This window comes from Leptodactylus fuscus, chromosome 2 (genome assembly GCF_031893055.1).
Source record: "Leptodactylus fuscus isolate aLepFus1 chromosome 2, aLepFus1.hap2, whole genome shotgun sequence".
Lineage (NCBI taxonomy): Eukaryota > Metazoa > Chordata > Amphibia > Anura > Leptodactylidae > Leptodactylus > Leptodactylus fuscus.
This window is the reverse complement of record NC_134266.1, coordinates 69,134,752-69,156,874: the sequence shown is the minus strand read 5'-3', so window position 1 is coordinate 69,156,874 and position 22,123 is coordinate 69,134,752. Positions and strand designations below refer to the sequence as shown.

General features: G+C 42.2%; 1 protein-coding gene across 1 annotated transcript in view; it reads left to right on the top strand.

Annotated features, from left to right (window-relative positions):
• Positions 1 to 13,496: 13,496 nt before the first annotated feature.
• Positions 13,497 to 22,123, top strand: part of COL26A1 (collagen type XXVI alpha 1 chain) — a 294,628-nt gene continuing 286,001 nt past the window's right edge. The window contains exon 1 of the mRNA XM_075263962.1: positions 13,497 to 13,715. Within this exon, the coding sequence (XP_075120063.1) occupies positions 13,564 to 13,715 (152 nt within the window). The 5' untranslated portion in view covers positions 13,497 to 13,563. The remainder of the gene's footprint in view (positions 13,716 to 22,123) is intronic.

The window sequence follows — 22,123 nt, the reverse complement described above, 5'->3', positions numbered from 1 at the left end:
GTACAGGAGTGAGATGAGAGACACTGGAGGCGGTTACAGGGGGAGAGGAGGAGAAATTTTCGGCGCACAAGATAAAGAGGGGCCAGTTTCAAGGTATGACACAGCGGGGTGCACGGTGGCTTGGAGGAACGCCCAGGGTGCACAGCAGACAAGCTCATTTACATATCAGTTTTACTGGTATGTTATAAAAAGGGGGTGGGGGGTCCTTTAAAAAAAGAGTAGCAGTGTCCCTCTGCAACCACTATTACAGAGGCGGGGGGGCGTCTTTTGATCGACCGCCTCAGGCAGCACAGCAGAGGGGCTAGGTTCACCACTGTCTGGGGTCGGGGGGGGTGCTATTAGAACACTATTACAGTAATAGTACCCCCCACAGCTAACAGCATTATTTATGTGAAAAGGGGGGCTATAACTAATGGAGGGGGCACTATTACATGTGGGATGGCCCAGTAGATCAGCGGTCTCAGTGATCACAGAAAAGGACCTGAGACGTCAACAGCAACATATGCAAGTGATGTCTCGGGCCCTTTCCTGTGACCTCTGAGGCATTATTGATTTAAAGGGGTTGCCCAGGCAAATTTAGACATCCCCTTTAACTTTTAAATCAGCAGGGGGCAGTTTAAAAAATGCATACTCACCTGTCCCTGATGTTCCCGTGTCCTCCCACACTTCCGGTTCTTCTTACGTCAGCGGCTTCTCCTGGTTCTCTTCTGGAGTTCTGCTGAAGCCGCTGATTGGCCTTACTGGTCACGTGACCTCTGAGGCCAATCAGCATCTTCAGCAGGCTTCTGAAATATACCCGTGATGGACATCACATCACATTCGCTGATTGACCTCAGCAGTCACATCTTCGCCGTTCAGCAGTAGGACTGGAATGCGCCAGGAAGACACTGGAGCATCAGGGACTAATGAGTATGAACTTTTTACATTTTTTTCAATGCCTATGGCTGATTAAAAAGTTAAAAGGGTTGTATATTTTTGCCTGAACAACCCCTTTAAGCAGAAATACAGGAGTATTATTAGGTGGGACATGGGGCATTATTGATTTAAAGGGACATATAGGAGTATTATTAGGGGGAGACACAAGTGGCATTATTAATTGAGGGGCATTATTAATTTAAAGGGTTGTACTATCATAAATTATAAAGCAGGCGAACGTTATAATGTGCAATATCCCCTGTACCTGCACTAGGCTGTCACTGTTGCTTGCGTACAGAGCGTCTGCAGAAAGATGTCACAACAGCGGAACCGCAAAGCCCGGCACTGTATACTGCTGTACTGTAGAGAGAATTGATCAGCTGCAGAGGTCCTGTCAACTTGACATCAGTGCTGCATCCACTCCATGTACTAATAGTGCAGTGAAGGTGAGGTTAGGCCCAGGGCAGGGACAGGGGGAATGTAGGTGTCAGTGCATTTTTATTTATAGCCCTGGCTGGCTGCCTGCATTCATATTTCTGATCCTGAACAGTCCCAGAGGAGTATTAATTAAGTGGCACAAAGGGGCATTGTTAATTTAGGATATATTTGGGGGTATCATTCATTGTCGGGGGATTTTTATATAATGTATTTTATAATTGGGGGTAGCAGCAGGATGGGGACTTTGTATAGGCAAGTAAAATGTGGGTCAGGTGTCTGGAAAGTGAAGAGCCAAAGATGTCTGTGTTGCAAACTTTACAGAGACAAGCTGCGGCTGGAAGAAGTGGTCATGGCGGTCCAGATGGAGGAGAAGAGAAATGTGAATGATTAGACAGAGACGTCACCTGTAAGTCACAACATTTCCCTGTACTGTATTTACTTACACTATATGCAGAGCCTTGTGTACAGCCAATATATCATTATACGGTCACCATATAGTGATAATACCAGAATATCCGGGTAAGGGGCCCCCTTGGATATGTTTGCCCCCCTGTGTCAAACCCTTAGCTACGCCTCTGATCAGTACTAATACATAACCACAACTATGTGAAATAGACTGACTTGTCTGCCATCAGTGGCATAATATCTGCTTTGTGAAGGGGAACTGGAATCAGATGACATATAGCAATGACAAGTTCTTGTCAGTGTGATCTCCTGAGATGATGTGTGTCATGCAACAACTGTGAAAAACAAACCTCTTAGCTTCAGATTGTTGATGTACAGTAACTATTACAGGTAGGATCAAAGCCAGCTGTCGCCAATATGTTATGGGTTGCTGCCCATTAGCAGTTTTGCACCTATCTTAGTAAATCCTTTAAGCCTTAATAATAAAGTGGCTGTCCATCTCCCAAAAGTTCACTATTCATAGGTTTGGTCTTGTTTCTTTTGCAGTACTGTTATTAAAGTCATCTTATAATCTTCTAATAGTAATAGTGTTTGTTCAGTAATGCACCAAGACATCCTTAATCCGATTTGATGAGTTCATAAAGCTGGAGTAAGGTCTCTGCCAGTGCCAACTTACAATGCCACATTGTATTAGCCTAAAACCATTGCTTTCCAGACCTCGTACATAGTTTTCACATCAGAACTGACATCTCTAACTTTAGTGAGCTACTTGAAGAGAGAATGTAAATGCATGTACGTGCAATATACTGTACAGTACACATAGATTATGGGATCTCTCTTCATATAAATATCCAAGGGGCTCAAGAAAGCCTCTTGATGTTCATCTTAAACTTGTTATTTTATGTAGTTTCCCTCCATATTTACCATGCTAATCCTTATACAATATGCTCATCATATTTCACTACATCAAAGTCAGTGTTTATGTTCTTTTCATATTTTTGGTTGATGCCTTTATTTTCTCTTTATATGTTGAAGTGGTTAGGAAAGTGAAAGCATAACTTTGCTTATTTTCCTTGTCCTTGTTGGCTTTCGGGGTTGAAGTTCCTGCTTTATCCTTCTTGGTGTGTGACTGGGTGGGCTTTGCCCTTTATGGCCTGTTAGGCTTATTTTCCCTGAGAAATCAAATTTTTCTATAGAAGCTTTAACAGGGAAGTAAGTAAGTAGCTGAGACAAAATCATAGTGGAAAAGATTTATTAAAACCAATGTATACCCTTTGTTTTCTTCTGCCCTATCTGCTTTCTGTTTATTCTTTTTGTGTGTGTGTGCAAGTTAAGACTTATTCAGTATTTTGTGGATGCTTCCTATATGTCTTGGGCCTGGTAAGACGACCTTCCCATTTCTCTGGATTGACTAACCAGTCATTGGCTGGTTCAAGAGCTTTTGAAAGATAAAAGATTGCTATAGGGATCTCTTCAGTTTTTCCAATTATGGAAAACATTGCATCAATAGACATGTTAATAATATGCAAATGATAAAAAATGGGAACAAAATGATCAACAATTTTTCGATTTATGCAGTACCGAGTATGAGTATGACACGCAGAAATACACAAACTTACATGCCTAGGCATGCTATTGATGCTATTAAGGTTATTGTAGCATCCCACTGGAAGCGCTATAAAATGTACATAGGTCACTTGTCTTGTACATAGTCTGTATATAATGCATAGTACTCCATTAAATGGGCTGTACCACTGTGAACCTGGAGAAGAGATTTGGTAAGACACAGACAGTTGTTGTTTTTTTTCTCACAAAAGGTTAGTGCTATTAATGGGTTAATAAATGCACCCAAATACCTTTAGCAGTGTTGTAAGTGATTTCTGGGTTTCTCTGGGAGCTCTTGGCATCTTCTGCATTTGTTTACATGGTGTCTTAGCTAATGCAATGCATCATGGGCTGATTCACTCCCTCCTTTTCACTCCCTCCCCATTTCTCTCTCCTTCCCTCAAACCCCCTGTCTCCCTAGCTATCTCACCCACTACTAGCCCTTTCCAAATAACTCAGCCCACAACCTCACCTGGTCCTGTCCAGACCTCCTTTCTGTGGGGACGGCCCTTCCTCTTCTTACCGCCGACTCCTGCACAGTAGAGATGGGACCATTGCGCACATGCCAGAGAAGAGGAAAAGCCATGCCTGCAGAAGGGAAGACTGGACAGGAAGACAGGTAAGTATGATGGGTGTGGGGAGTATTGGTGACATTCCATTTCTGGTAACAGAACATAACCAGATAATCAGAAAATGTGCCTGGCGTGGCAATATACATTTTTCCTAAAGTATGTAATTTAGAAAGTAGGCGGGGAAGGTTTTTAGATTAGTGAAGAAAAGCAATAGGTATAATTGGTACAAAAGCCTCCCATTGATTTCAATGGGGAATGTGAGATTGTCGACACCCATTGAAGTCAATGGGATCTGTTTTTTACACCGCTCACTCTGAACGAGTTTTACGTTCAGAATGAGCGAGCGTGAACTCCGTGTGCAGGCTCCCTAAGAGAGTATTAGTAAATCTGCTTCATTGTCTCAGGTTTGACCTCCGTAACAATGACACATTTAAATAAGTATGTGATTGTTTCTGGCAAAGATGACTTCCTGCCCTGAAAGACACAATCCCTCAAGCTAAACTCTATGAGCAGTCGGAGGAAGGGAGTTCTCTTGTTTTGTTTTTTTGTCTTTTATTTAACTTGTTTAATTTTGCTGCGTTTGTTTATTATACTTTTTAGACAAACATAAAGGAACTTGTATCTGTAAAGAGGCCAAGAGCAGTGTATAGGGTGGGGTCAACTTTATTTCTGAGTCTTTCCTAATTCTGAAGAAACCATTTTACTTAGAAATAAATGTTAAAACATAAAGTTATATCCCAGTCATCAATTAATTTAAGCTAAAATTTGAAAGGAATCAGTCACAAGTGTAGAATCCTTCAGAATATCGGTCGTGATATTAAGGTCAGGGTCCCACATGGCGTAGATGCCGTGGTGTTTTACAGTCACTGCAAAGTAGATGGGATTTTAGTGAATCTTATCCACATATTGTAGAAAAATGTGCAAAGCTTAAATGCTTTGGAAATCGCAGCATGTCAATTATACCTATAGCAGTGGATCTTAACCTTGTTTGAGGTACCGAACCCACCAGTTTCATATGCACATTCACCGAACCCTTCTTTAGTGATAAATCAAATATGACTTTTTTTCCAAATTCAAGACATAGGTATATGTTTTTTTTACTGGTACACAAAATGAACCGTGCATAGGGCTTAGGGTTGTATCAAACCCCGGTTAAGAACCACTGACCTATTGAAATGCTGGAGGTTTCCCTATAGGTATAATGGAATCAGAAAGTGCCGCGGGAAAAAAACGCAATACGTTGCCCCTGCCGTTTTAGCTGCAGATACGTGGGGCCTTAGCCTAAAGGGGTATTCCAATTTTCCCAGAATCCTTTGCCAATCAGGTGTTTGTAGGAGTCATGTTATATCAGAAATACCAAAGCAAACTAAGGCAGCATTCACATTGAGTAACGCTGGCGTTTTTTGTGCTTATTTTTGCACATAGCGCCGCGTTAACGCCGCGTATACGCCGCGTTTTCGCCATTCAACGCGACCGCAAAATAGCGCTGCGCAAACGCAACGTATACGCGGCGTTAACGCGGCGCTATGTACAAAAATAAGCACAAAAAACGCCAGCGTTACTCAGTGTGAATGCTGCCTTAGCCTCATTCAAGTATCTTTTTCACTGACTACACAGAGTACTGCTAGCTCTGAAACTCCATCAAACAGCAGCGGTTCCGATAGTAGGATCCTCACCAATCTAGCAACTTTTTGGATACCTCTTTAAAGTGCAATTACTTACAATAAATTAGATGTATGATTATGCCCTTCACAATAAAGAGAATTAAATCTAGATACTAAAAGTAATGGTAGTTTACACTTTGTAAATTATGATCTACATCATGCAGGTCTGAGTTTCTAGGTATCATCTGCTTTTTTCAAATCCCTTTTTGTTTTAAGTATTGCCCAAATCTATGCTTCTAACATGTTGCTGCACCGTGAGGACTCTCACATTCTGTTACCCTAAAGTGCCACCGCACTAAAAATAAAGCATTTCAAAGATCCCATTGAAATTAATGGACTTTCTTTGTGATGTACAGACTAGAGATGAGCGAACACTAAAATGTTCGAGGTTCGAAATTCGATTCGAACAGCCGCTCACTGTTCGAGTGTTCGAATGGGTTTCGAACCCCATTATAGTCTATGGGGAACATAAACTCGTTAAGGGGGAAACCCAAATTCGTGTCTGGAGGGTCACCAAGTCCACTATGACACCCCAGGAAATGATACCAACACCCTGGAATGACACTGGGACAGCAGGGGAAGCATGTCTGGGGGCATAAAAGTCACTTTATTTCATGGAAATCCCTGTCAGTTTGCGATTTTCGCAAGCTAACTTTTCCCCATAGAAATGCATTGGCCAGTGCTGATTGGCCAGAGTACGGAACTCGACCAATCAGCGCTGGCTCTGCTGGAGGAGGCGGAGTCTAAGATAGCTCCACACCAGTCTCCATTCAGGTCCGACCTTAGACTCCGCCTCCTCCGGCAGAGCCAGCGCTGATTGGCCGAAGGCTGGCCAATGCATTCCTATGCGAATGCAGACTTAGCAGTGCTGAGTCAGTTTTGCTCAACTACACATCTGATGCACACTCGGCACTGCTACATCAGATGTAGCAATCTGATGTAGCAGAGCCGAGGGTGCACTAGAACCCCTGTGCAAACTCAGTTCACGCTAATAGAATGCATTGGCCAGCGCTGATTGGCCAATGCATTCTATTAGCCCGATGAAGTAGAGCTGAATGTGTGTGCTAAGCACACTCATTCAGCACTGCTTCATCACGCCAATACAATGCATTAGCCAGTGCTGATTGGCCAGAGTACGGAATTCGGCCAATCAGCGCTGGCCAATGCATTCTATTAGCCCGATGAAGTAGAGCTGAATGTGTGTGCTAAGCACACACATTCAGCACTGCTTCATCACGCCAATACAATGCATTAGCCAGTGCTGATTGGCCAGAGTACGGAATTCGGCCAATCAGCGCTGGCTCTGCTGGAGGAGGCGGAGTCTAAGATCGCTCCACACCAGTCTCCATTCAGGTCCGACCTTAGACTCCGCCTCCTCCGGCAGAGCCAGCGCTGATTGGCCGAAGGCTGGCCAATGCATTCCTATGCGAATGCAGACTTAGCAGTGCTGAGTCAGTTTTGCTCAACTACACATCTGATGCACACTCGGCACTGCTACATCAGATGTAGCAATCTGATGTAGCAGAGCCGAGGGTGCACTAGAACCCCTGTGCAAACTCAGTTCACGCTAATAGAATGCATTGGCCAGCGCTGATTGGCCAATGCATTCTATTAGCCCGATGAAGTAGAGCTGAATGTGTGTGCTAAGCACACACATTCAGCACTGCTTCATCACGCCAATACAATGCATTAGCCAGTGCTGATTGGTCAGAGTACGGAATTCGGCCAATCAGCGCTGGCTCTGCTGGAGGAGGCGGAGTCTAAGGTCGGACCTGAATGGAGACTGGTGTGGAGCGATCTTAGACTCCGCCTCCTCCAGCAGAGCCAGCGCTGATTGGCCGAATTCCGTACTCTGGCCAATCAGCGCTGGCCAATGCATTCTATTAGCTTGATGAAGCAGAGTGTGCACAAGGGTTCAAGCGCACCCTCGGCTCTGATGTAGCAGAGCTGAGGCTGCACAAGGGTTCAAGCGCACCCTCGGCTCTGATGTAGGAGAGCCGAGGGTGCACTTGAACCCTTGTGCACCCTCAGCTCTGCTACATCAGAGCCGAGGGTGCGCTTGAACCCTTGTGCACACTCTGCTTCATCAAGCTAATAGAATGCATTGGCCAGCGCTGATTGGCCAATGTATTCTATTAGCCTGATGAAGTAGAGCTGAATGTGTGTGCTAAGCACACACATTCAGCTCTACTTCATCGGGCTAATAGAATGCATTGGCCAGCGCTGATTGGCCAGAGTACGGAACTCGACCAATCAGCGCTGGCTCTGCTGGAGGAGGCGGAGTCTAAGATCGCTCCACACCAGTCTCCATTCAGGTCCGACCTTAGACTCCGCCTCCTCCAGCAGAGCCAGCGCTGATTGGCCGAATTCCGTACTCTGGCCAATCAGCACTGGCTAATGCATTGTATTGGCGTGATGAAGCAGTGCTGAATGTGTGTGCTTAGCACACACATTCAGCTCTACTTCATCGGGCTAATAGAATGCATTGGCCAATCAGCGCTGGCCAATGCATTCTATTAGCGTGAACTGAGTTTGCACAGGGGTTCTAGTGCACCCTCGGCTCTGCTACATCAGATTGCTACATCTGATGTAGCAGTGCCGAGTGTGCATCAGATGTGTAGTTGAGCAAAACTGACTCAGCACTGCTAAGTCTGCATTCGCATAGGAATGCATTGGCCAGCCTTCGGCCAATCAGCGCTGGCTCTGCCGGAGGAGGCGGAGTCTAAGGTCGGACCTGAATGGAGACTGGTGTGGAGCGATCTTAGACTCCGCCTCCTCCAGCAGAGCCAGCGCTGATTGGTCGAGTTCCGTACTCTGGCCAATCAGCGCTGGCCAATGCATTCTATTAGCCCGATGAAGTAGAGCTGAATGTGTGTGCTTAGCACACACATTCAGCTCTACTTCATCAGGCTAATAGAATACATTGGCCAATCAGCGCTGGTCAATGCATTCTATTAGCTTGATGAAGCAGAGTGTGCACAAGGGTTCAAGCGCACCCTCGGCTCTGATGTAGCAGAGCTGAGGGTGCACAAGGGTTCAAGTGCACCCTCGGCTCTCCTACATCAGAGCCGAGGGTGCGCTTGAACCCTTGTGCAGCCTCGGCTCTGCTACATCAGAGCCGAGGGTGCGCTTGAACCCTTGTGCACACTCTGCTTCATCAAGCTAATAGAATGCATTGGCCAGCACTGATTGGCCAGAGTACGGAATTCGGCCAATCAGCGCTGGCCAATGCATCCCTATGGGAAAAAGTTTATCTCACAAAAATCACAATTACACACCCGATAGAGCCCCAAAAAGTTATTTTTAATAACATTCCCCCCTAAATAAAGGTTATCCCTAGCTATCCCTGCCTGTACAGCTATCCCTGTCTCATAGTCACAAAGTTCACATTCTCATATGACCCGGATTTGAAATCCACTATTCGTCTAAAATGGAGGTCACCTGATTTCGGCAGCCAATGACTTTTTCCAATTTTTTTCAATGCCCCCGGTGTCGTAGTTCCTGTCCCACCTCCCCTGCGCTGTTATTGGTGCAAAAAAGGCGCCAGGGAAGGTGGGAGGGGAATCGAATTTTGGCGCTCTTTACCACGTGGTGTTCGATTCGATTCGAACATGGCGAACACCCTGATATCCGATCGAACATGTGTTCGATAGAACACTGTTCGCTCATCTCTAGTACAGACGTGTTTTTTGTCTTTTTTATTTTTTAGTGTTAACCTATCCTAAAAAACATGTATGCACTTTCACCTTAAGGCTAAGGCCCCATATAACAAGCCAGAGGCATCATGTTTTTTTATTGCAGCGTTTTTCACAGAAAGTCCACAGAGTTTTCCTCTGAGTTTTCCTCTATTTTACCTCTACGCCAGCGTTTCCAAAGGTATAATTGACACGTAAGTGTTTTTAAAATCACAGCTTTTCCAATGCGGATTATTGTCTGCAATGTGTGGATGGTACTAGCTAGAATACAGGTACAATAAAATGCAACTTTTTTTTTTTTCTGCTGCAGCCAAAATACTGCATTTTCCCAATGTGGAGTTTCAGCCTAAGGCCGGGGCCCCACAGGACGTAAATGCCGCAATTTGCCCACTGCGGAAACGTAGCGTTTTATAGTCAGGGCAAAGTGGATGAGATTCTAGGGAATCCCATGCCCACTTTGTGGTTAAAAACTGTGGCGTGGACATGCCACAATTTCTAATACCCATGCAGTTTTGGAAATTGCAGCATGTCAATTATACCTACGGAAATGCTGGCGGTTTCCCCATAGGTATAATTGAAACATAAACGTTCACAAAGGAAACCTCTGCAAACGTTCTGTCTAAAGCACTGCAGGAAGAACCGCGATGTGTTGTCACGGTTTTTCCCACAGTGCTTTTTTGCTCCAGGATGCCCCATGGGGCCTAAGGGGGGTTTTCACATCTCAGGCTTTCAGCTGCCCTACTGTCTCTTCTCCCCTCCATTTCCTTGTGTTTAGCTCATTCAAGCACAGAACTTCTGCTTGTTGTAAACAGAACAGTTATCTCTGTATTTATGTACACAGATAGCAGACACTGCTCCATTTAACTTTACTAGCAATTATATCAGGTCTCAGAAATAGAAAGCAGGATATATACAGAGAGTCATCATTCTGACCTGTAGCAGATCTGTAACCAGCTGTAAACACTGTGCAGAGGGATTTACGCTAGGTTCACACTAGTGCCCGGAGACCGTTCTGAGCTTTCTGTCTTCTGCATGCAGAAGATGGAAACCTGTCAGACCGGGTCAGAGACCATCGGAGAGCATAAAACACTCACTGATGCTCACGGCCGGACATCTTTCAAACCCATTCAAATGAATGGGTATGAAAGAGTCCTGCAGGTTTCCGTCTCCTGCTCAGTTTTGTGCAGGAAACAGAAACCTGCATGAACGGAGACCGGGCGCAGATGTGAACGAGCCCTTAGCGGTATCTGTCAAACAGAACAAGATTGATAAGGCAATGTATTGTGTAAAATGCTTCAGTTAGGTTCAGTTACAACTCTGAATATGACTCTTGTGATAGGAATACCACTTCAAGCATAAGAAGCAGGTTGTAAGTATCCTACAAATGACATCATTGAAAGCTTCCCCTGACACAGTTCCATTAAAGGAACCATCACATGTGTAGACTTGGATCATTTTTTCATCTTTTTTGGGGGGGATGTTCATGTGCATACACTATGTCCATATATATTTTACAGTAGAAATGAAGCAACACTGAAAATCCTCATTGAATTTAATGGGCTTCTTAAGGCTCTGGCATAATTTTTCAGCAAGAACAAAGCTTTAGGTTATACTCTTCTTCTACTATTATTCTTCATGTGCAAAACACAGGGATCTCAGTGTAAATGTGAACAGAGACTAACATCAGAGCTGATTCTTTAATTCTTTAATTCTTGAATTTGGGCAGAACATGTCTTTCCAACTGGCTGAACAGAAAACAATGATGAAAAATAGAAGAACAAGAATGGCTCCTATGAAATCAGATTTCACATTTCAGACAGACTGTGAAGTGGAGCCCCAAAATCAGTAATAAAAAAGCAGTGTGAACATTAGCATTGTCAGGTGTGGGGAGAACCCTGTGTATCTAGCAAATAATACATGAAAATATATTAAGAACACGTAAATATGGTAAAATTATTGTACATAATTTTGACAAATATTTGCACAATACTCCCCCCCCTTCTTCTACACAGTGTTGTATTTATCTACACTATTCACAAGACTATATGGGAACATTATGTGAGGAACACAGTTACCTTACCAGAACTCAGATGGAGACTGTTTCAAATACTTATGGAAGAGGCTGCATTGATGTTTCCTTTGGTTTTACCCATAATTGGCATCCAAGTGTATTTCAGATCAGACACAGACCCAGCATTTCTGTGCTATCGTCTATCAAGTACATGTGCTTCTGTTTAGGATGGTGGGAGAAGGATTATGTGAAAGAATTATGTATTTGAGCCTATATATTGTATATTTTTAAGAGTATTATGGATTGTACATTTACCATGTGATCCATCATTCAAAGGCACTACAACTGGCCATGGCATAATATAAAGATCAGCAGCCTGACGCTTTCCAGGACTGACACTTACCTCAAACTTGGTTAGGAATAACCAATGGAGTATTAGTCAAAGCTGTCATATTTCATCGAAATGTTTAGTATAAAAGTAGCAAGTAGGTTAATAAAAGTGCCCCACTGAGGCCTGGATCCGCAGTTCAGTGCTAGGGGCCTTTTAGTGTGAGATTTGTTTAAATCTCATCCTATTTGCTATCACTGTACAATGCGGTGGATTAGCCGCTAGCAAGTCTGTAATTGCTTATTCTCTGCCTCCATTCTCCCTAAGGCCTCTTGAAGATGACTGTGGTGTGGGTCAGTGTGCTATCCATGTACACTGACCCATTCTTTTCTATAGGCCCGTACACCGGATGGTGATTTTTACAGTCCTGTGTGCAGGCGGACAGTCCAAGCCTCATCAGATAGGACAGGTCCTATTCCTGTCCTATTTCACGGCCCGTGCTTATGTGGCTCTTACTCCCCTGTGTGCAGCCCATGCTTTTAATTCACAGGAGGCTGGTTGCAGCATGGTCATCTGCAAATACCTCGTTCACACGGGAGTTTTTGGTTTTTGATGCGGAAATTATGTCAGAATCCGACTCAAAAAAACCACCTCCCATTGAAATCAGGCACAAAATGAGCAAAACAAAATACAGCCTTAACTTCAGGCAAAAACAAAATAAATAAAAAAAAACCTGCTCGTCTGAGCAACTAACTAAACAGTAAGTTTACCTAAGTATATGTGTGGCTTACTTGCAGCCACACGAACAAAACAGGAGTAATATTGTCTCACCAGATTCAGGGTTACAGGACAGAACCATACACCTCCTTTCACCTCATGGAACTGCCCTGCAATGCAGCAGCTGCAGCCTTTACTGGGTCAGTAATGAGCCCCGGGTTTACACCTCTGCTGAGGCCTACTCCAGATCCAACCTGGACCACACATATGTCAGAAACCTGGGGCCGATATATCTGGACTCCAGCACTCTGCCTGTCACCTTCTCACCGGGCATATAATATTAAGGTTACTGTAGGGGCATTGTACTGTGTTGGGAGCACAAAGAGAAATGGAAGGGAATGAGTCAATTTAGAAGTGGGTGGAGCTAATTTGTTGCACGCACATTTTGTCCTGTGAAAGTTGGGAGGTATGAGATAATGTGTCCTCACATAAATCAATAATTAATACAGATACATTATAGAATCCTGACACACATACATGAAAAATAATTTGGACAATTAATTCTTTCAACATAAAATAGTATTTACTGAGCGATTTTCCCATGTTATGATCCACTCCTAGGAAAAAAGAAAATAAAAAGTGTGCTCAGCCATACTGTGTGAACATAGTCTACCTCACAATGCACCGCTAACATACCTTCAATGTTGTGATCTTCTTTAATATAGGGGAAGACTAGATGGGCCATGTGGCTGTTTCTGCTCTCAATCTTGTATGTTTCTTAGTCATTTATTTGCATGAAGAAGTCTCAGGGCTCTGAAGCTTGCAGATGACATTTGTATTTGTCTAATAAAGGTATCATTCTAATGGTACTTTGGTTCTTTTTGACACAAAAGTATCTAAGATCACATACTGTATATTTCCTACCTGATTTACATTTCCCAGATATCTACATGTTATAAGTGCACATTTTCTAGAAGAACCACTAGATGGCGTTAGTTCAGTGCAGCGCTGAATTGTCACAGCCCCCTTTTCAATGACTGGAGCAAACGTTACCAAATTTAAAGGACTTTAGTTCAGAGAATGCCTTGAGTAACCAGTTCCTGTGTTCTCAGTTCAGCTCTACAGTTCTTAGACCCCCTGTATAATAGAGCTTCCTTGGCACTGGATTTGTTCATTGCTTTCTCATATTGGAATTATTTCCCCAATTATAACAATGAGATATCCTCTTGTATTGCTCTGGTTATCCAGTTTGTTGGGATTTACCTGTGGAACTGGATTCTTGTATCAGTTCCCAGCATCCACTCTGCAGCACAACTACCCTGATCAAAATTCAGCATCCGCAAGTGCAAGTTACTCAAATCGCAGGTAAGTGAGATGAAACTGATGCATTCTCCTCTAATGAAGCTGAACTTCTTATGACTATGATAACTATCAGCAGTTCTTGTTACATATGCATGCGACTACATAGAGAAAATACAATTATTCCTAATAGACATATCGGATATTTGGCTAATAGGCTTTTCTATAAGGAACTATATCTTGGATTAAGATTCTAAATATCAAATGCTAAAAATTGCAACATTTGACTTCATGGTACTTAATGTATGACACATGCTGAGGAATGAGATTTCATATGTGGAATGATCCACAGTATGCAACATATATACTATTATTGATGCAATTCTGTATATATGGCGTACTATAAGAAGCTCTGCGCTAAATACTAATCTAATAAGGACATATAGATATTGGAGTTCATGGATCACTGAATGAGGACCCATTTGTATTATATGTAAGGGTTAACTGGCCCATAAGCAGAGACGCCCCACTTGCCCTTGCTTCAGACAGAGTTAGGATGGGGGTATTTTGGACATTAATTCACCAGTCAGTAAGGACCTGTGGTTGATTTAGTGTCTCAAAGTCAGTGCCATATTCAGTCAGGTATCACTGATACCAGATTAAAAGAAGCAGCACCTTAAGTCATCTCAGAGCCAATATAAAGCAAAACAACAATTATATAGGGAGCTGCTGTAGGGAATACAAATTCCCCAGGGTGTTCTCCTGGCAGAGTGCACTGTTGCCTCATGTTACCCAAGATCAGCTATATGGACAAAAATAGCAACACAGACTAATTCCAGGTATATTGGATGATATTTAAAAAAAACACAAACTATATAACTTTTGAATCGTACAACTTGAACAACAAAATGAGAGAGTTGTATGGACATTATCGGATATGGCAGCCAATTCTCAATTTACTTCCCAAATAAAGTAAAAAATTGGCGGTACATAATTGTGGTACATATGGGCCCACACAACAAGTAGAAGAATACACCTACTGCACACAAACCTAAGAAGAAGGTATCAGACTTATAGTTTTCCACACAGTGATGCTATGCTGATCCAATGTTTCATCGACCAACGATACTGATCCCTAAACTGTCATCAATGAGCATCCAATATGCACAATGAACCTGTATGAACTTCACTGTCCTGAACCCACTGAAGTGGGACCGCAGTGGTCAACATCTGGTTCACACTAGTTCTCCCTCTGGCCTCTAGAGGGGAGTGTTGTCGCGGGTTGAACTGCATATTCACGTATAATTCTGTGCCCTGTTCCTAATTTTGTGGGATCTATGACATTGTTTATGTCTTCTAACATATTTAGGAGTTTTTCAACTCTATGTAAAAAAAAAAAAAAAAAAAAGATTGCAGATTTTCTCAGCAGAGTTCAACAGTGTAATATGGGATTCACCTGAAAAAATGGGAAGCGTAAAATAATGAAATAATCAGTTATTAAATGCCAAAAAGCAAGTAGACTTTTGACACTGCACACATCATGTTTTGCCATTTTGTTTGGTGTATATGAGAGGAAACATCTCCTAAAATATGTACCAAATGTAAAACTCTGAAATATGCAACTATGTCCATGTGCCATAAAGTGTTAAGAGGTTTTGTTTTTGTACTTTTCTATGCTCATGCAATATCCCAGAATATATGATATTCCAGTGCTTTTCAAGTCTCAAGGATTTGTAAGCACATACCTGCTCCTGTGGAGTCTGTTATGGGAGAGAGTAAAGGGGGTGTTATACGGTGTTACGTTGTGACCCTCCACCTGCTGCCCTTACTCATGAAATATAAGCTCTGTAAAAAGCAATTGTATCTGACAATCTGACTTCTATCAGGTCTCATTGGTATCTGAATAAATGAAGCACCAATTTTAGACTAATAAACTATTATATTTGGGGGTAACTATAAAGTAAACCTTATAACAATTACAATATATTAGGGAACTGCTGTAGGGAAGACACACTCCCCATCACAGCTCAACCTGCAGAATGCAGGGACCATTGATTGTATGAATGGTGTACAAGGGATATTGCACCATGCTGATAGGTGACATATACCTGTTTCATACACTCATGGAATACAAGCAATGCAAGCAAACTGTCATGTAAAAGACTATGTCCTATGTGGCATGGAGTAGAAGGAAATTGATAAAGTCGATTATCCCTTATACTTCAAGAACATACAAGAGGAAACCTTTTTTGTTCTTAACAAAACCATAATCCCCCATTCACAGAAAGCAAGGTGGCCTGGGTGGTCCCCATTTGGAGAAATATTATCACTTAGCTACAGTACAATACTCAACTATCCAGAGGCGTAACCAGCAGGAAGGATCCACTGACTTTGTGGGACCCACCATTGGTCTGCTAAAAACACAGGCTATACTATGCAGGACACTGATACCGCTAAAATACATGGTAGAGGAGGAAGCTTGTGTCTACTAATAATCCATAGCTTGTAGCTCACAAGCCCCTTGGCCATGCAGCGTTCAAGGTGCCCTGACTAAGATGAGCCTGTTACTGCGTTGCACCATCCATGCCAGGATGCAGAGCATTTCATCTGTGGTTCTGGCACTTTGTAGGCCACATGACTGAAGTTGACTGGGTTGCAGCATGCAAAAAAGTAAAAAATGGAGACAGTGGCCCATGCATCAGGAGATAAAAAGTAGGTGAGTGTAATATTATTATTTTCATTTAGGTGCAATATTAATATAAGGGGCAATAACAATTTAAGGGGGCTTCGGGACAATATTAAAGAGGACCTTTCATCAGATTGGGCACAGGCTGTACTGGGAGGAACGCCCCCTCCCCTCCTGATAATACTTGTCCATAGACGAGTATTATCAGGAGGGGAGGGGGCGTTCCTCCCTGCTCCACAGTACAGCGCGATAGGCGCTGCTGGGCAGAAGGGCGTCCCTGGCTAAGTGTCAGAAACGCCCTTCTGACTGTAAAGCGCTACGGTACCGGGACCGATAGCAGTTTACTCGGGGCACAGATCGGGAAAGCCGACAGCGCACTGTCAGCTTTCCAGCAGTATATAGAACTGCCTGTGCCCAATCTGATGAAAGGTCCTCTTTAAATGGGTTACCTGATCAATAATAAAGCTTACCAGTGCATTCCCTGAACTGGTTAAGCTTATTTTTAATATATATCCTGGTTTCCATTTACCACTTTTGTGAAGGCCAGAATTCTCATTCCTCTGTCTCCTCTGCAGCTGCTCCAACTTTTTTGATGTCAATGACTCCCCTCTACTAAGGCCACAGCTCCATTGAATAGCATAGAGTTGGTCACATGATTGAGAGTTGAAGTGTCAGTTGGGGATGTTGGAGCGTTAGACTTCTGGTGTCCACAAATATTGTAAACGGAGACCGAGATATACAGTATATTAGTAATAAAGTTTATCCAGTACAAGAGGCATGATTAATACAAGTGTCAGTCAGAGATGTCACCTCAAAGTCACTAAATTTTTCCTGTACTGTATTTACGTAAGTGGTCTGCAGAGCCCAATATTTACCACTATATTATCACTGTATAATATTGGTAAATCTGGGTTGGGGGTACACTCTCATGTGTTTGCCTCCCATATGCTGAACCCCTAGTTACATCTTTGCATCTTATTTACATGTTACCTCTCATATACCCTGGAAATCCCCAACTGCTCCCCACTGGGAGTAACTACTTTGGACATCATCCCCAATTTCTTAGAACCCTCATTCCTTTGTCTTACTAGTATCAGATGTAAGTCTCAGGCAAATTACTCTCTACACGTCAATAGCCCCATGGCCATCGATAAATATGGTTCAGAAAATTATGACTGTGTATTGCTTGCATTTCATGAACTGATTGTGGTCAGGCAACTGGGACTCTTTGTATCATAGCGATTTATCATGATAGGAGCCCAAACCTCCCTGCAGCCCCACTTTCCCCTACTATATACAGTATTGAACAGTAAAGCTGTGTGGAGATAGGGACACCTAGCATCATAGATCATAAGTGATTTCAGGCTAAATAATTGCTGACTTATCATTAGGATAGTCATCAATTAAAGATCGGCATGGTTGTGACACCGAGGCCCCTGATCAATCATCTGTTTGAAGAGTTGGACAGAGCTGCAGTTGGGTAGGTCATGTGACCAATAAACCTGACAATATATGACCTGTGAAGCAGAAATGGTACTCAGGGAATGCTGTTGCTGCAGACAGCTGATCTGTGTGGGTTCCAGGTGTAGAACCCTTACAGATCTTCATCTAGTGATCTATCCTAAGGATAGGTCATCAATTTAAAACTCCCGGTTAAACCTTTTAAGTGTGAAGTTAATGTTTTCTACACTTGTAAGTGAATAAATTAATAATAATAAATTCGTATAAAGTTGATTCAAAGATTACATTTATTTACTTGCCTACTGTCTCTGTTCCCCTTCCCTCTGTAAGCCCTCGCGGGCAGGACCCTCTATCTCATTATGCCAGATGGTCATTATGTTAGCCAATAGTTCTTGTTTTTGTGTTTTGTATGTAAACTCTTCTTCAAACTTAAATCACCATGGAGTCAATTGTGCTCTAAGAATACACAATAATAATGATGCATTTACAGACAAGACTTTTCCTTCATCTAGACAATGGGGATATGCCTTGGTCAAACTTCAATAATAATTTCCTCCCGACAAATGACGAAACTCAAACTGATTTGTGAAGTGCAATAAAAATTGAAAAAAAGTAAATGCAGATAAAAGAGAACGTGAAAGTGTAGATAGAAAAATAGCAACTGCCGGAGCCTTCAAGGGACCAAACCCAGCACACATGTTCTTATGTTATAGCTGACGGCTTTAATTTATGACGACATTTAGTCAAGCGCACGTTGTTGGATGACGGTGAGATCACAACACCAATGTCATTACTAGTTTAAAAGTATTGGTCATGCCAGCAGGGACTGCTGTAGGTATATGGAGAGAGGTACATACTTGAATAGTTTAGCCCTTACAGATTTCCTAAGGGAAGGGTATCCTAAAGGAAATGATGTCACTTTAATCGTGCTGTCTGGGACATATCTAGGACTGTCAGATGGAAAGTTCTTCTGGTCAAGTTAGACCAGAAAAGAAAGCTATAATTCAGAACAGCCTTAATGAAATAGGTGAATTTTTATGTTTTCTTGTTTTTATAACTTTCTTTGATATATTTGCTGATTACTTAAATGTCTGTTTTGTGTCATGTGCCTAGGTGTTCTTATAGTTTCTAGTTGCGTTTTATGACAGATTTCCATCTCCCATAACTTGCCCTCCAATCTTGTGCGAATGGAGTATGAAAGTAATTACATAGAGCACAGGTGTGTTTTTCTCTACCACCCAATGAACTTACTGTTAGGAAATCCATGTACAGAAGACATCATGTATGACTTTATTTGTGGAGCCTGTTCAGTGGTAAATTCAGAGTACCAGGTCATTCAAAAGCATCACTTAAAGGTCTATATAACTTCCAAGCTAAACAAAATGTTACTGATAAAACTACCAGTATAGATAGGATCCTTGAGATGGGACAACCCTTTTAATAGGAATGGACACAGAAAGAGAGTGCTCCATAGGTGTCCGGCACTCTATATGGGAAAAAGTCTGTTGCTCTCATCCTAAGAATGATGATGACATGGTAGTGTGAATATCCTCTAGGGCTAAGGTGATTTTCATTGAGCCCATGAGATGAAATCATCTTTAAATACTACATAGGTGACAATAAACTTAATTGACTAGGCCTACTGACCATTAGAATTGTTGTCATTAAAATCATAAGCATATATTTATGGAAAAGGAACATAGCAATTATATATATATTAGAAATTGTGTATGATGTATACATACCTGTACGTTACAACAAACCAATAAACATGGCATTGTATTGGCAAATTACCCTCAGCTTCAGAAAGATTCTAATAACATTTTCTGATATACATGTAACTGCATCAGATCAGGGGTAATAAGAGAGAAGATCTGTCCACAAACCCATGGAAGGGGTGACGCTTAACGGGTTAAATACACAGTTGTAGTAAACTTTAGATTAACATGTAACACAGCAAAAACCATTGCAGTGTCAATTTTAAGAGGAGCTATCAGATCCAAAATGCCTCCCAAACCAGTAATAGTACTGTGTAATGGTCTCTAAAAGGAGTAGAAACATATCTTTATGGCCGCTAATGAAACAATGCAGAGGTAATGATCTTTGGTGGACATGTGAGTGTTATGGGAATAGGCCTCATTTGCCAGATTTGCCTACAGTTAGTCATGATGCAGGCAGTGGCTGAAAAGGTCACTTATGGTTAATATAACTGCTTTGGGCAGAGTTGCCAAAGAAGAGTTTGAGAACTTACGAGAGACTGTGAGTAAATCTGGTAAATCCGACGTCCCCTGGTACATTTGAAAACTGTTTTACATGTTCATAAAAAGGTGATTTGCCTCCATCTTCATCCGTCTTCTTTCACTGTTATCTTGAAACCAAGATAGAAGCTTCTTCTGTTTTGTTTGTTTACTTTTCAGACTGAATGAAAAGTCCTGCAGGTACGACGAATGGAGATGCAGATGGATGGCCTCAGTCTGTATCAGTCATTCTATTGGCAATTCAGTCCGTTGCTTCTGATAATATTACAGCGGTGTGAATGCACCGTAAAACTGCGCACAACAATATTTATCTGCTCTATTATTTTCAATACTTATGCTTACTGTCAGTGGGCACTTTAATTCTATGTTGCTATGCTCTATGTTGATCAGTCTGATGGAAGAATTGCTTTAGATTACGGGCTGAGGCTGGTACATCGAGATCTAACACAGCTGCTGATCCATATGTTCCTTAGCTCTGGTTTACCCTATTCACCCATATGTTATACATACCTAGAATAAATTCTAAGAAATATACTTCAATGGAAAAGATTAGAACAAGAGGAGTGTACAGGAGCAAAAAAAAAAATAAGAACAAAGAGAAATGAAAGACAGAGGAAGAGAAAAAAGCTTCCATTTTTATAAGATACCTCTGTTCAGGGTCCAGAACTTTTTACTGTTAAATACGCAGGTTTGAATTTTTGTCATAGAAAAATCCCAATTGTGAGACTCAATCTTGTGATTGTTTCCTGTGTATTAAATATTCTGCAACAGTGTACAATATCTAACTTCACACACACTATACATTTGACCAACTGTACACTATTGAAATGCTCAGCCTATACAGATGTGCCCTTACCTTCACTCTTCACATACCCCCAAAATACACTAGCTTTTAAAAACAACTTGATTTTGTAATGTGTCTATGTGCTGTGCTGCCACCCAGTGGTTGAGTTCTGAGTTGCACCCTGTCAAGGGAGTTACTAGTATGCCGTGAACTTGAATCAGGATCATGACACATTTGTATGTCATGAGATTTCCTGTCATGTATACTCAGCATGTACCATAGGGTAAGGATAGCCTTACTAATGCCCTGTTTCCATTTACCCTTCTTTTCTATACAAAGTGTTATTTTGCGATAAATGAATTACTTTCTACAGTATCTGTGGAGTGTTTATTGCCCCTGGGGTTACATGTGTCAAGGCTTAAGAAGGCCTGATCTACAGCATACAAGTTACAGTATCCAGTTTACTCTTCTGAGAGTTAGGGAATTGTGACTTAAACTGCAGAATGAAGAAGTTATAATGAACTATGTGAACCAAATTAGCATTCTCTGCTCTGTGTTTCATTGTCAGTGCATAGCGTCCACACAATCCCTAATAGCAGCACATAAATCTTATATGACAAGTGAACAGACCTGTACATCTGTAAGTGTACACATATGTATTGTTTATGTCATTTATGAGGAGTGTTATGGGAAGCATTTGTCAAACAGAAATACAACACTTCTAGATAGGAGTGACAGTTGCGGTAACACAGCGGTGACCTTATTATTTGGTCACTAAATCGTATTGCTTTGCGCTATATTGCTTAGGTGTCAGACAACATTAGGAAATGACATTAGTGCAAATTGATGATTCCCTTTTTAGCTAATGCTATCAAGAATATATGTGGCACACTGTAGGATAATGGGAAAGGACATGTATTTTGTATTCTTTACTGTGGATTGGAAACGTATGTAGTGCTCTGTACGCATACATACACAGTCCAGTCACATTAATGTGACCACCTGTCAAAATCCAGAATAACCACCTTTCATGGAGCGGACCACTGCGAGACATGCAGGAGAAGAGGGGATGTTGTGATGATGTTCACTGGGATGTTGAGCCATTCCGACTCCAGTGCCGTGTCCCGCTGCGCTAGGTTACCCAGTTGAGCATCCATGGCGCGAACAACCCGATCGAGGTGGTCCCACAGATTCTCGATTGGGTTCGAGTCCGGGGAATTTGCTGGCCAAGGGAGTATGGTAAACACCCTGGTGCTCCTCGAACCACGCATGTACACTGTGAGCT